Here is a 16,837-nt window from a genome sequence, read left to right on the forward strand (position 1 = left end):
CCACCTGGCTATCACGTTATTATTATTGGCCATGTTTTAAAGCTGAACAGATTTTCTCCGACATTCTTGCAACTCCCAACAATGCCTTACAAATAAATTCTACTAATCACACTTATCACATCACATAGTTGTTACTCTTTAACGCTGCAACTACAGAACCGATTTGGCTGTAATTTAGAACGAAGGTAATGGATTACCTACGCTACTTTTTATCCTGAAGAAATACCATGGCTTTTGCTGGTTAAGGTGGTATGAATGTTTGTTACTGTCTCGTCACGCCTACTGAATCGAATTAGCTATAATTTCGAATTTAGAAAGAATATAGCTCCATATGCTACATTTTATCATGGTTCATGTGGGATATTTGTTACTCTTCACCATCGAACTACTGAAACGATTTGGCTGAAATTTAAAAAGAAAATAGATAATACACTGGATTGACAGGCTACTTTTTATCCCAAAAACAAACCAAGGTTTATACGATTGCGATTTTCATTATATGTTATAGCAGATAAAAAAAGTAAAAATTCTTTAATACAATATTATAATTTACCTCTATGCCAAATTTCATCCAGATTCATTCACCAGAACTAAATTTTTAATCAAATGAAACCTATTACTAACTCCGAAATTGAGATTCTATGTAACTAATAACATCTGGTGCCTATTAACAACCCTTCATGGATATCAAACAGTATGTAGATGAAATTTCTCAGTTGATTTAATGTTTATTTTAATAGGTTGATAATAAAGACAAATTAGTGAATAGATCATACTACAAAAGCATTTCACTGAGACAAACTATTCTAAAGTAGACTTATGAGGCTTTATTAATTTAAAATAAAATATCAAAATCATAAAACAAATTCGTTTATTAAAACCACTTTACATACAAAAAGTTATTAATTAACTAATTAATAGTTTTAATAAACTTTAAATTACATGCGAAGACCTTTAAAACTTCATATTTACATACTTTTGGTAGACTGGTTATTATGAAAAAATAATGAAACGCATTGACAATATTTCATTATTTTGGAATTGTATAACAACATATACAGAGTGCTCGGGTGTATTTCCCATAACTCTAGGATTATATTCTTCAGGGAAAATTAAAATGTCTAAGGAACATGTGTTCCAAAATTAATATTTTCTTTGAGTAAAAAATATTTCTTTAGTAAACAGATCTTAAAGTGTGTCCCTTATATTATGACCTAGCCAAACTTATTCATTAATAAATATTGTTTCAGTCAATGGTCTCATAGCGAAAAGCTTCGACCAACACCTTAAGAAGCTTTCGCTTAACTGTTGGATCAAGAGTCGGATACAGAAGGCAGTGATTCTTGAGACGGCGCGTATTGTGAGGAGGTTCCTCACTCTGGAGCTCTGACCACCGGTTGCTTGGTCACTCAAATGTCCCGCAGCGAGAGGGTTGAATTTTTTTTATGTTTTTAAAAGTGTTTTGTATATTTTATGTAAATTTAAAAAAAAAGGAGAAATAAATAAATGAGAGATATAAAAAAAAATCATGAAGTAGCTTACTAGTGAAGTGCGGAGTGCCAGTTGCAATATCTCAACGATATAGGCAGTCTTACCACTACGATTACGTATTTTAAAATGAAAGGATAGATAAAAGAATTATTTGAATTACTTTGTATGAAAACAGAATAAGTTTTTTTTAGTTGAATTGGTTTGATTTAAAAAATATTAGCATTGCAGTTCGGCTCCTAATTAGTGGACTTGTCAACACCTTGAAGTTATGGGAAATCCTCCCGAGCACCCTGTGTATTACGTTATTATTCGAACGTTCGTATCAGACTTGATAAATCATGTCTGATGTCCGAAGGGTTGATCGTAATTTTAACATAAAACCAAGTTAAAGACTAAATAATCTAACATATTTTCTAGCTTTATCATGATCATACTTAATGCCTGGAATAAATATATTATGTAGCATTTAAATAATTTTTAACCTTTATATTTACATACATTTGATAGACTTATTACATGAAAAAATAATGAATCTAAAGACATTTCATTTTAGCTTTATTTTAACACTAGAAAACGCCGCACGGCTTCACCCGCGTGGTTCCCGTTCCCGTAGGAATACGGGGATAAAATACAGCCTATAGCAGTAGGGGATAGTGCAGCTTCCCAACAGTGAAATAATTTTTTAAATTGGTTAAGTAGTTCCAGAACCTATTCAAAGTGTCACACAGACAGTCTTTCTTCTTTATACCATTAGATACAATAGATTTCATTATTTTGGATTTTATAACAATTATAAATTATGGCCTACCTACGATATACCTACGAACAGAGTAAATAGCATATCCGAAGTAGTGATCGTAATTACAATTGAAACCATAGTTTGATTTGCCTTATTTTTAATACCTTTAATCTAGACGTAGTAGAAAAAGTCACATTCACGTCACAGAAAATCGCTCATATAATATTTCAAAAATATATTTTACCATAATGTTATTCTTTTAGAGTAAGACTCGATCTGACACAGCTTATTTCTTTCAAAAGTGTCAGACACTTATCATTGACCACTTTTCATTGACCATAGCTTAGTAGCTAAATGATGCAATGAACATAGCATATCTGCGTAAGGGTTATTTTTAGTGGAGCTTTAAAGCGCCTGACAAAAGTTTAAATCAATGTCTGACACTTTTGATACTGCTTCAGAAAAATATTTTTCAATATATATAAAACCAATTTGTACAGTAGGTGCCTGCCCAAGTGTCACAGAGCAAGTCTCAAGAAACACGCTGGTATTCAAAGTACTTAAGACGCTAATGAAAACATAAAGTTTCATCTTTGTGAAAATAAGCTGAGTCACATCGCTCTGGGATCTTAATCTATTTACCACTAAACAAAAAGTTGATTAAAATCTGGAAGCTTACTTAGCCAACATAACAAATAAACCAAGTCGTGCAAATTTGGTAATTGAGATAGAATTTTAAAATTTACAATTAGTTTTTAAAATATTTACAGACTTTATTTTATATTTTAGAAAATTACTCATAACTTTTGCAAATTTTGCGAGCGGAACATGATCATTTTTAAAAATAATCTACATTTTCTTCTGAATCGAATGACACTTTGCTCATATTTTTAAAATAGTTGGCGAATACCAATATGCTAAATAAATACATTGGTATTCATAACATGCAGGAACATAAATATTTTGTTCTAAAAAATGCATTATTTTTTTATGCTTAAGGCTAATCATATTGTTTATACATTAACTGTCATCATCATCATCATATCAGCCGATGGACGTCCACTGCAGGACATAGGCCTTTTGTAGGGACTTCCAAACATCACGATACTGAGCCATCTGCATCCAGCGAATCGCTTGATGTCGTCAGTCCACCTGGTGGGGGGGTCGCCATTCCAGCACTTTGGGACCCCAACGTCCATCGGCTCTTCGCACTATGTGCCCCGCCCTTTGCCACTTCAGCTTCGCAACTCGTTGAGCTATGTCGGTGACTTTGGTTCTTCTGCGGATCTCCTCATTTCTGATTCGATCACGCAGAGATACTCCTAACATAGCTCGTTCCATCGCCCGCTGTGTGACTCTGAGCCTTCTTATGAGGCCCATAGTTAGCGACCAAGTTTAGAGACAAGACATTAACTGTATCAAATATATATTTTATTAAAAAAACTCCTTGAGGGAGTCACAAACCTTTAACTTTAAAATATCAACTACATTATTGGTTGTAATACATAATATTCTGTAACACATAATACAGACATCCTTTGATTACATTAAAATACTTCATTTATTAATGTGGAAGAATGTTTAAAAGTTAAAACGAATAATAAAACATTGAGAAAATCCTAATATTAAATTAACAATAGCCAAAAAGTATCTATGTGAAACAGTTTGTTGTATACCAAACTTTGTAAAAATAGTTACATAAGGAAAGCCATATACATTATGCAATATTCAACATTTTATACATGTAATAAAACAAAGATTTAACATAAACATCACTAGCAGGCCAGTCCATATCAATAGCAGGTTTTTGTATGTCTGTACATAATAATTAATAATTTTACAACAATTCATTTCATTAAGTAATATTACAAAGATAAAAACTATCAGTACAGTATCAATTAATTAATTATAAAATATACATATTTAAATCGACCATGCACGCTTGAATTTTTTTTTTTATTTTTTTTCTGATTCTTTACAAGTTAGCCCTTGACTACAATCTCACCTGATGGTAAGTGATGATGCAGTCTAAGATGGAAGTGGGCTTACTTGTTAGGAGGAGGATGAAAATCCCAAACTCCTTTCGGTTTCTACACGACATCATACCGGAACGCTAAATCGCTTGACGGTACGTCTTTGTCGGTAGGGTGGTAACTAGCCACGGCCAAAGCCTCCCACCAGCCAGACCTGGACCAATTAAGAAAACCTCAATCGGCCCAGCCGGGGATCGAATCCAGGACCTCCGTCTTGTAATTCCACCGCGCATACCACTGCGCCACGTAGGCCGTCAAAAACAAATTAGAAATAGATAAAATTAATTTAAATTCCGTTTTTAGTTTAAAACAAACAAATCCAAAAGTCAGCTCCAATGTTAGAAATTATGCACCCCTGAAATATATGTTAAAATAGGTCCATGAGTTTTCCAGTGATGCTACAACAAACTGACTAACAAAAATTATAAAAATAGTGAACTAACAATAGAGTACTTGACTCATATCAAATTTAATACAAACAATATTACTTTCATATACTACATGGAAATGTATCGATATCAATTAATAAAAGTTAAGGATTTCTCATAAAATATTATATGTACAAAAATTAATATGATATTAAAATTACATTATGCACACTTTCTGCCATACTTCTACCATACTTAAAATAATTATAACAATGTGCTGGGAATGACTGCATTAACCAGCATAGCTTACTAGCTAAATGATGCAATGAACATGAATACAAAATGATATGTAAGTTCCCAAACCACAATAACCTAATAATAACCTGGCCATGATACAAATCTTCCTTAATAAAATTTTAATGGGTAAATAAAACACAACGTTAATTAGCGTAATTGCTATGCTGGTAAATAAATGATCATTAAAATCAGAAATGTTAATATATTAGAAAATGTCTTTTATAATATAAAAATGAATGTATGAAATGTGTTGCAAATTTCGAGAACGGCTAAAACGATTTGGCTAATTCTTTTTTTAGAATATTCCTTGTAGTATGACAATGGTTTTTACAGAATGTTTTTTTTTTGGGTAGAGGCAGGGTAGGTGTAGGGTGGGAGTAGGTTAGGTAGGGGTAGGGAAGAAGTGCACAAAAGTCAAAGTGAAACTTGACCTGGTCCGTCCGCTTATTTTGTATAAATATTTTATTCGAATTATGATTAATTAATTGGCAATAGCAGAGTTTGTCACTAATGCTTAAAACAAAAGCTGTTTTAAAACGAATGATTGACTAATTGGTGGAAAAGAAACACTAAAATTTCTTATTTTTTCTACATACTATTTAAGTATTTCATCTGTGTCGACAAAAATGTATATATACTTAAAAATAAATTGTCTACAGATTATACTGCTCACTATACACATTTCATTATAGTAATCGTGGGTAAATGTTGCATTTCGGGAACTTGCGTGATGATAAAATTCTAACTTACACTGTTATAGAAGTATTCTATCATATTACTAAATGACACTTTACTTTTTTTGCTTGTCCTTCATCCTTTTTGATACAGTTTCTCGAGGTGAAACTGTTGACAAAGAAGTACCACAGATAAAAACATTTATTACAATATAAACTATCATTACACATTTCTTAACCGGTAACTAATAGCCCTTTCTAAGTAAAGTTACCTCAGTAAGAAGTGCGAATTGAGTGAATGAAATGTCACAATGGTCAATGACGTCCACAATCGCTATACGGAACAATTCTGCAATAAGCTTGATGGTTCTAAGGATCCGCAAAGTCAAAACATAGTTATTGCCTGGTGCTACTTTAACTTTATGAAATTTGATCAGTAGAGTTTCTTGAAATCTCAATTAAACAAAGTCTACAATAAGTCAGAATCAAAGTCAAAATTCATTTATTTGAATTATCACTTTTGGAACGTCAGGTAATAATACTACTAGATAATGGTGATAAAATTAGTCATAAACCCTAAATTAAAGTTACTTAAGTCCGAGAAGAGCCGTCAACAAACACAGTCGTATTTTAGTTTATCACCATTAAACAATAGGTATTACCTATTGTTTAATGGTGATATATAAAAATCAATCAGTCAATCTAATTTTTAACAAACAATGTTCTGAAAGTAGGATATTATTGTGAAAATTAACAGAAAGGGAATATTTCCAAAAGAGATATGTATTGTACCAATATTGGTTCAAAATTAAACCATCAAAATTATTCCAGGACTCAGTGAACAAAAACAGACAAAAATACCAATAAATACCAAAATTTTATTTTGAATAAATTTGAACAAGAGCTAACATCACAATAACTCTTTTTTTATTCAATGGTAAGTTAGCCTTTGACTGTGATCTCACCTGATGTTAAGTGATGATGCAGTCTAAGATGGAAGCAGGCGTACTTGGAAGGGGTACAAGTTTATACCCATAGGTATGTATCTAAGCGACACCGTACCGGAACACTAAATCGTACTGGTACGTTTTTGCTGGAGTAGATGTAACTAGTCACGGCCAATGCCTATCACCAGACCAAACCTAAGCTAATTTAGAAATTATAAAATCTTCATACTGATTTTATAATTGCAAGTAGATAGATTATCAATATCATTACATTTTCATGTGAACAAAACAAACAAATTAAACAATTTTAAATACTGAATTCTAAAAACCCACCTGTATTTTTTGTATACTATTGATGTTGACTCTCCACAATAAGCATTATAGACTGATGCTGCTGGCTGTCTGTATGAATTGTTGGAACAGTTCTTAGACATTCAATTTGGTGCGATGCCCAGTCTTTTTTCTGGCAATATGTAGAGCAGTACGGTGTTCTTCTGCATAAGGAACATTCAGCAGATGCTTCACGATTACAATTTGCACACTGAAAATACAAACAAAAGAGATTATTTATGACTGACTTGATGAACTACCCCTCTTTATTGTAGGAGGAAATTCTCATGGATGAGATCCAGGTAGCCTGGATGACGATGTTTCACTTGACCGATACACGGCGCCCTACGGACTAAAACCTCCAACATCCACCGACCTTCCCTCCTATCATTTAACCTACATGTACAATACTTCTACCCTACCCCTACTCTACACCTACTGTACGATACTTCTACCATACATTCACTCTTTCCCTATCATAAATCTGCCCTACCCCTACTCTAACCTTTTCCTACTTTACACTTACCCATTCTACCCCTACGATACTTCTACCACTACCATACCCCTACCCTACCGTCAATATACCACTACCCTACCCCTACCATACACCTACCCTTATTCCACTACTGCCTTACTCCTACATCACATACATCTCAATAATGATAATGAAGCCTCAATAGCTCAACGGTAAGAGCGGTTGGACTCATCACCGAGGGGTGGTAGTTCGATCCTCACCCCGTTGGTCTATTGTCGTACCCACTCCTAGCACAGTCTTTTCCGACTAGTTGGAGGGGAATGGGAATATTGGTCATATTATAAAAAAATATGGCAAATTATTTCTTTAAAAAAAAAAAAAAAAAAATCTATCCTACCCCCATTCTACCACTACCGTACATCTAACCTACCATACCACTACCCTACCCATTCCCAACGCCTACTCTACCCATACGATACTTCTACCCAACACTCACTATTAGACTCGACTAACGCACGTCGAACTTTAGTGTCTGTCTGTCCCATTTATAATAAAATTTTATAATGTTTCGCGCAACTTTCTTAATTTTTTAATTCAAAAGATTCTTCTCCAAACAATAAACAGAAAATAAAAATTAGCAAAAAATGAGCGTGATGCGATGACCAAGGGAAATAGTTTTTATATATAAATGACTAAAAAATATTTGCACTTTTTTTGATTCTCTCAATGCTTACAGAAAGAAATTATCGTTTTACACAGTCTATGAAACGGAACATTTATATAATACCTCAGACTAATTACTCAAGAATCAACATTCTAACGCGTTTAAACTGTTTCTATAGAATTTATGTTTTATTGTTGTTAGCGTTTTCGTCGTGTAGAGCTCAATAAAAATGCCAGTTTGTGTAATTAAATGGCATAAAAAACAGTCAACAGCTCCTAGTTTAATAAAAGATGAAGTTACATTTAACTTTTAAGTACTTCTAAATTAATTATATCAAAGTTGTAATAAAAACAAAACCAAAAAAAATCGATTCTTATTAATCAAATATTTTGTGTAACGAATCTAAGCGATGTGTTTGTTAATCTGTGTAAAAATTACTCGCGTTCTTCACATATAATTTAAAGCATTCCATGATGACAATGTGAGTAAGGACCCTACCCAGGAGCACCACACATCCAACAAACAAGTGCCCTAAATACATGATATATCGTGTATTGTATGATCAATGTATTTATTTATGTAAAGAAATTTAATCAACTGAATAATATTAGTACCTTTTTGGAGATTGCTTCATCGACGCTATGCAATGACACTTGTTCAGCATCCACTGTAGCATCCACACCCTCCAGTATTGACGATGAGCGCTCTTGTTCAAGCCTGTCAAATTGTCTAGTGCTGACAATCCTCACTTCTTCTACACATTGTTTTAGTTCAGTGGAAAGCTGCATTAGAGTCTGGCCAATATCTTCCAATCTCTTCAATACTTTATTCATATCTGGAGGACCTACAATGAAAGAGTATTCTAACAATGCAATGTCATTACTAGATCTTCGCTATCGCCTGTTGGGAGAAATGTCCAGGAGAAAAATGATTTTTGTAAGAACTGTCAACATTAATATAATATGTTGAGGTTGAATCATTTATATTTGTCGCCATTTTTATATTTGTCGAACTGAATAACAAGCCAAGCCTATCATAGAGCCAAATATTAGTACATACATCTTGCGAATTCTAGTGAACGTTCGAATCCATCAAGCAAATTTGCTCGCCAGAATACTCAATATAATGCTTGCAAAAATCGTATTTTTTGTGATATAACATTCGCACGAATGCTCATTACAAGTGAACGGCCAAGTCTATCAGCCTTTAAGCATGTCTGTTGTAAGCCACCTAAAAGAAAATCATTTAAAAAAACTAGCTTGATAAAGAATAGTAAACTGCAGATTTCAGTAAATTTGGAATATTCAAAAATATATATTTTTCATCTTTATAAAGACACAAAATTTTGAAATGCCAAAATATGTTTCACATAATTTCAAATGATATCAATGTTTAGATATACTTTCAGCATAGCGTAAATACAAAAATAAACTTCAGCAAATTTGTTATGTTATTTTTATATCAAAACTTGTACAATACAGTAATTTCTAGTTAGCTTGTGATATGGCTGTGCAGTCTCCAAAACTATGCTAGCCTGGTAATGTCTAGTTGGGATTCCTAAACTAGAATTTTGATGCATATTACATATCTTCATCATCATTAACAGATCTCACACAGCTCATTGTTGAGCACAAATCTTCTCCCTTATGAGAGGGGTTAAGCCAATAGTTCATCACGCTGGCCCAATGCAGATTGGCAGACTTCACACACAGAGAATTAAGATAACTTCACTGTTTGAGACATGTTATACTATACTAGCTGGCGCCGCGTGGTTTTACCCGCGTGGTTCCTGCTCCCGTAGGAATACGGTGATAATAAATAGCTTAAGTGTGTCGGTATTTCACGTCTTCCTCGATAAATAGGGCGAATTGAAAGATAATTTGAATTGAAAGAATTTTTCAAATAGAACCAGTGGTTCCTGAGATTAGTGAGGTCAAGCAAACAAACGAACAAACTCTTCAGCTTTATAATATTAGTATAGTTTAATTAATATCTTAAAATGCACATAGCATGGGTATGGTGACAGTCGCCTTAATGACTTACATTTATCAACAGACTATTATCGTGAATCGCAGCAATCTTTCAAGAGTAAAAACTGTCACCTGCACCATCCTACATGAAACAAACTGAGCATATATATATAAAGATACAAGTTCAAAATATTTCTGCTCTGCAGTATGACAATTTAATTATAATTTTTTATACACAAATTATACATAATATACACAAATAATTAAAGAAAATACTGATAAGGATCACATAGTAATGTGAATTGTTTCGATAGTTATTCCAGTCAATGGTTGTGTAGCAAAATTCTTTATAAGAAGCTTTCACTTGACAGTTGGATCAGATAAAGAAGGTTACTACCTTCTTGTTAGTTTATATTTAATTAGTAGAAAAATGGGCCCACCAAAACCTGTAAGAGTATTGTCACATTTGAAATAATTGTTTGAACAAAGTCTAAAGATAAAGAAGGTTACTACCTTCTTTATCTTTAGACTTTTTCTACTAATTAAATATAAACTAACAGCATACAGCAAATATTAAATGTCAGATATTGTTTTAGGTACACTAAAATATATCAAAAGATTTTTTTTACATATGTGATATTTACCTGGACTCATTTCTGGGCTTGCTAACAACTGATAATCTGTATTAGAGTCAAGTCCCTCTGAGATTGTATGCCAATCTTCTTTGGAATGACTGTTACTGCTTGTCTGATCAATATTGTCTACATCTGCTTCAGTTAGCGTTCTTTCACATTTAACTTTTATTTTCTTTTCTTCATTTCCTAATAAAAAATATATAAACATTGTGACTATGTGGTGAGTAAAACATTATAAAATCTCAAAGGATGAAGCTATTTCGCTGGACTGGACATATTCCTTTGTTCTACACAAATTAAACATATAGTACTAGCTTACTGAACAGTGGAAGATAGATATCCCTAAAGACTACACAATAAAAGTGAATAAAATATGGTTACTTTATTTGCAATAAAAGTGGATGCAAGAGGTACACCAGCTAAATCTCTTTACAGCCTACTTAAAGTCTTTACTCTACAGCAAGTTCTATATCAGAACATACCTGATCTTTAGATATCTCCAAAGGAGCTAGTAGGAGCATACCAAATTTGGCTGGGCAGGGAGAACAACACAAACAGAGGAGTATTAACATGTTACCAACTTCTTAACCCTAAAGACCAGACACAGATACCAGGCTGTATCCATTATTTGTCAGAGTTATTTTCTCTGACAAATAATGAACACGGCACTTGCTCAGTAGAACTATACAATGCAAAGATATTTGTCTCACTTTAAACTAATCTGAATAGTGGACAACATAATTATTTTATTACATTGCTTATCACTACATTACCTTCTTGATTTCTTCTTTTCCTTTTATAAGGTATGAATAATCTTATGGGACCCAGTGCTGAAAGTAATATTATAACAATAAGTAAAACATAGTAAATATGCATAACAAAATACATATCATAATCTGTTAGCAATAAATATGATATGTTAAAAAGTTATTTTATTAAACTTTTCATTAAGTATATAAAATATTATCAAATTAAATGTATTATGTTTTTAATTTATAGGACAACACCAAGTACACCCTGATGAGGTTATTTGCTATAAAGTGGTTGTGACTATAAGTACTGAGTACTTCCGATATTTAAATATATAGTAAAATGAAACAAGGTACCCGTTTGGTCATCACAGCATGCCCCACAAGTACAACTGGTTGCGTGAGGGGTCAATATGCCCTCATCGATTAATGCCTGTATACTCCTTCCACCAAACCGTATGGACCTCTTCCAATCTTTGCTTGATGCTCTTCCACAAAGTGCTTCAAATTCACTTGGAGTATACCACTGTGCTCCGTACTTTATGCATCTACCACGACCCCCTGATCCTAACCTGTGCTTATGAAGCTCTGCTGAAGTGTTCTTACATCTTACAGGTAAAACGGGCATATTTGCAGTTTCGACCCATGATCGATTACCCATCAATTTGCTAGTAAGCGCAGGATTCGTCGGCGAGTTTCGCTCTTTGTGATCGCTGCTGCTCGGCGACGATGGGTTGTTTTGTATCACTATGTGCGTCGGTTTTATGTCCTCGGGCACTGACCCACCTGAGATGAAGCCGTTATCCACGCATAACATGGGCTTGAAATGCTGCAGCTGATCGGACGATATCACGTTAAACGTAGTGCCAGTGATAAGAGTACCCACTGGCAGAGAGACGGGCACCGTAATAACGCCATGCGAATCGCTCGATCTCCGGGCAGCCTTGATGGCAGTGGACAAAACCGTATCGCCATCAGAGCAATCGGCGTTTTGCTCGGCCGGGTTCGACAGGGGATCGGGTTCGGGTACTTCGGTAATGTCCGGCATAACGACGTTGTCCGAACTTCTTTTATTCGCCATAACTATCCTCCTCCCGCCCCGATAAACCCCTTCGCGATGCGACCGAATTTTGAAACAATCACAAGAACCTATTAAAATAATTATTCTACAATCGCACCAAATAGAAGTCCATTACACGATCGCCATGACGATATAAAAAAATTGTCCTTACGCAGTTATCATGGCGGCTTTTTCCGCGGTTTATTCAAACAATTTCCTTGTTTAATAGAAACAATCAAAACTAAATAATCTCTACGTAAATAATGTACAGAATTTGCTGCACATTTCTAATTTTTACAACGTTTTTCCTATGATAATCTCAAATAAATAATATCACTCCGTTTAAAAATCACTGAACCACACTGAACATTATTTTTGTTTGTTATTGTCGTAGGTAGACGTAATAATCTATCTCTAAGGTAGGTGTTAGTAATTGGTCTGAGGTATTAGCCCATAGAGTAATTCACACTCACAATTTGTCTCAGACTTTGTCAAAGAGCTAAGGACTTCGTGGTTAACACAAATGAAATGACATACTGGTCTATGGTTTGGATCAAGGATTTTGTCTGCTTTAGCATATATATACCATAGATCAAAGAAAGATACTACTAATAAAATATGTATTTGTAGTTGTCTGTCATAGAAAATCTTCGACCAATAATAACTAAATAGTCAAAGTAGTAAACCCAGTAGGTACCAGTAAAATTAGGGATAGAGATTAAATGCCACTTTATGCCAGAGCGGATTTATACTTCATTTCAAAAACATCATCATTGTGAGCACAAACGGCTAAAAAGATAGCGCAAACTTGCAAACCAAGTTGCAATTGACGTTGACAATATAATTTTTAATACCTAGAAAGAAAGAAAATATATTTATTACTACATTATGCCACACATCACAATTATTTAAGAATAATACCCTGCGATATGTGGCATAACCTAGAAAAAGGTCCTAGCTCAGCATCACAAACGGCTAAAAAGATCTCAGCATATTTCTTTATGCTCCCCATAAACAAAGAACATACAGTGCTGATTTTAACTGACTTTACAGCACTGGGTTCCTAGTGATCGTTTGCATTTTAGGCTTCCACGCTTCAAGTTCGTTGATGACACTCCCATATTATGCAGGCGCGGGGCAGGAACTGGAACTGCACAAACGTAAAATGTAGGGTAAGGTGCTTCAGTCGTGGGCAATCATTGTATAAACAATTTACTCTTTGTCACTGTCGACGACAATTTTTTTTTTGTTCGTGTTGAGTAAGTGCCGATGGTTCCATGTGGGACCACTACGGCGTCACCGGGGAGCTTGGGCGAGCGCAGAAGCATCGCCTGATGAGACCCGAAAGCTGAAATAAAGGTAGAGGACGGAACGGCTCTCTAAGGGCGTCTCCTATGAGACTCGGACCTCAGCTTAGAGGGCCATTCGGGAAGGTGTAACCGTGACCTGAGTGAATCAGTCCGGGCGCCCCTGAGATCGTGAGTTAGAAAACCCACGTCCGTGTGACGTTAGATATCGGGGACCTCGTCTTCGCCGGCGAAGACGCTGCGTTGCTTGTGATTGTATTGTGCCCGGGAAGCATTGTCGGTCGTCATGTAATCGTCTGGATCGTAAAGGACGTTTTTGGGACGCCTCTGCTTGAAGTTAGCGTTAAGGTTGGGAGTGTAGTTGCAGGCACTAGTTGGTTGGGATGGATGGCAGCTCTGTCGAAATAGTTTCGAGAGAGCTGTTTCATGTAACTAGCTATTGAAGGTAAATCTAAGTCTCTATGGAGGTAGTTATTGCGTACAAACCACGGTGCGCCCGTGATTTGTCGCAGAAACCGGTTTTGCAATGTTTGGAGCGGCTTTAGGGTCGTTTTGGGACCGAGGGTAAACACTACACTAGCGTAGGTTAAGGTCGGACGGATCGTGGTTTAATAAAGCGTTAGCTTAGAACGGAGAGACAATTTGCTTTTCTTGTTAATCATCGCATAAAGGCGGTGCATTACATATGCAGCCTTTCTCCTCGCTTTATTAATGTGCATGGAGAAGCTCATGCAGTGGTCAAAGGTTACGCCTAGGTACTTGACAGTACATTGCCAGGAGATGGGAGCTCCGTAAAGGGAGACTTCTTTGAGTCCGGGTTTGTTTCGGGGGACTGGTTTGCTAGTGAAAAGCACGGCTGCGCTTTTCTCTGGGTTGACTTCTATCCGCCAGAGGCGGAACCATTTGCCTATAATATTAACTGCCTTCCGGAGGCGGACTCTAATGGAACGCCGGCCGTCGTGTACAGTGCGGTGTCATCCGCGAACTGTGCGACGTGTACGTCCGGGTGGTTGGTGGGGATGTCGCTTGTGAAGAGCGAGTATAGGAGTGCGGAAAGCACGGAGCCCTGGGGTACTCCGGCGCGAATCCGGGGATGGGAGAGTGCCGTCTATACGGTACCTAAAGGTGCGATTGGGCAGAAAGCTATGTAGCAAGCGGACCATTTTGATTGGCTATTAAGCCTTCGTGCCAGATTCGGCGCCCCGGTGGCTATAGCCTTATAGGTTTGTTGAATTTATTAAAGTAAGGATGTGCTCCGTGAGGCGATGCGCTTGGTGAACACACGAGTGTCTACACCAAAATCCAAACTGTTGGTTGATGAGAAGTTGCTTCTCACCGAAAATGGCTTTGAGGCGATTCAAGATTATTATCTCATACACCTTGCATAAGGTGTTAAGAAGACTAATTGGGCGGTAGCTTGTCGGAGATCGCGGGGCTTGTGCCATTTGCCCGGCTTGTGGATGCCAATGACCTTGGCTTCTTTCCATGCGTCTGGGAAGGCGCAGTGGGCTAGGAGAACATTGAAGATGTTCACCAGGAGGTTAATAATCTGGACCGGGAGGAGCTTTAAAACCTTATTGCTAATCGTGTCAGGCCCGGGGGCCTTCTTTTTGCGTAAGCCCTTGATAACCGCAGAGACTTCCTCGCATGACGTAGGGGTAATTTCGACTCCGTCCGGAGGGCGGGATAAGATCGAAGTGAGTTCGGACTTCACTTTTTTCGCGTGTGATTTTACGAGTGCAGAAGTGCTTGGAGTGCACTGGGCTTCGAGACTGTCGGCTAGACATTCGGCCTTACCGATGTCCTCGATCGCGTTTGGGAGGCCAGGGCATTTGAGAGGTGGGGTGGCTGCGAGACGGTCGGCTTTGAGATATCTCGCCACTTGGTAGAAGGCTACGTGCGTGGGATCGAGCTCTCTCAGTCGGTCGTCCCCATTGTCTGTCATAACGCCGACGCAAGCGACGCTTGCACCGTCTTTGGAGAGTCCAGAGTAGACTCGCGTTTTGTCGGGTCGGTTCGGAGTCGTAGAGTCTTTGCTGAGCGTTTCTATCCGTTAATAGGGCCCGTAGGTCCGACGACAAGTGGGCCTTGCTGAAGGCAGGCACCTCCTTGGTGCAATCCTGTATTGCTACTCGGATGTGACCGTTTAGGTTCGAAGAAGCTGCGAGCGCTTCGCCTAACGTCCCTATCTCGTCAGGAATTTGGTCTAGATGCTGTGAAGCCAAGGACTTGAGACACTCAGACAGGCTCACGTAATTAATTATAGTTTTGTTCGGGGGGGTCGTGGTGGGCGGGGGGCCAAACTGGAGTATAACAGGTCTGTGGTCAGAGTCCGAGGCTAGATCCGAAAACACCTCCAAAGGACTCGCTTGAAGAGTGATGTTATTTAGGTTCTATTACGCTCGGTTTTTGGTTCGGTCATGTGTCTGTCAGTCTCGGATAACGTGTTGGTTTGTCGGGGGTGAGCAAAATGAAATTAGCATCGTCACAGTCGGTCAGTCTTCTTAGAGTGTTGCCTCTGGTGTTATTATAAGCGTTTAGCCAGCTTGTATGCTTAGCGTTAAAGTCACCGGCCAAAATGACGCAGTCACTTAAGGAGAGGAGTGTCTGAATGTCACTCTCTAAGAGATGTTTATCACAATACACACAATACTGACCTGACATACTGAGACTTCCATGTTAGTAAGCTCGGGAGGATCGAGAGGAGTGCAGTGAAGAGCCCTTCTGTGATAAATAGCCGTACCACCCTGCCTATGGGTGGTCCGGTCGTCTCTAATCATTAAGTAATTCCCCATTTTGAGATCGCGAAGGCTAGGTTTCAAGAAGGTCTCTTGTACCAAAAAGATGTCCGGTTTGTGGTCGCTTATCCATTCGCGGACCGCGAGAATTTTATCGGTGAGCCCGTCTGCGTTGAAGAAGCCGACAGTCAGGGAATGCGGTTTTAATCTACCGTTGTGAGCCATTTAAAAAATCTTTATATTCCTCTATCGCGCGGAGCATGATACTGTGCTCGCCTATTGAACTTAGTGGGTTTACTTTATATTTCGTATCGTATTCTTGCATACGGACTACATCCGAGAAGGAGTGAGTCGCGTATG

General features: G+C 37.0%; 1 protein-coding gene across 1 annotated transcript; it reads right to left on the minus strand.

Moving 5' to 3' along the window:
• Positions 1-854: 854 nt before the first annotated feature.
• LOC112045868 (deformed epidermal autoregulatory factor 1) lies at positions 855-13,233 on the minus strand. The gene is made up of 6 exons (XM_024082234.2): positions 11,730-13,233; positions 11,397-11,453; positions 10,633-10,809; positions 8,633-8,862; positions 6,883-7,090; positions 855-5,771 (listed from the first exon to the last, which is right to left on the minus strand). The coding sequence occupies exons 1-5, from the start codon at positions 12,451-12,453 to the stop codon at positions 6,899-6,901; spliced, it is 1,380 nt and encodes a 459-aa protein (XP_023938002.1). The 5' UTR covers positions 12,454-13,233; the 3' UTR covers positions 855-5,771; positions 6,883-6,898.
• Positions 13,234-16,837: the final 3,604 nt, after the last annotated feature.

The sequence above is a fragment of the Bicyclus anynana genome, chromosome Z (assembly GCF_947172395.1).
Source record: "Bicyclus anynana chromosome Z, ilBicAnyn1.1, whole genome shotgun sequence".
In the NCBI taxonomy this organism is placed as follows: domain Eukaryota; kingdom Metazoa; phylum Arthropoda; class Insecta; order Lepidoptera; family Nymphalidae; genus Bicyclus; species Bicyclus anynana.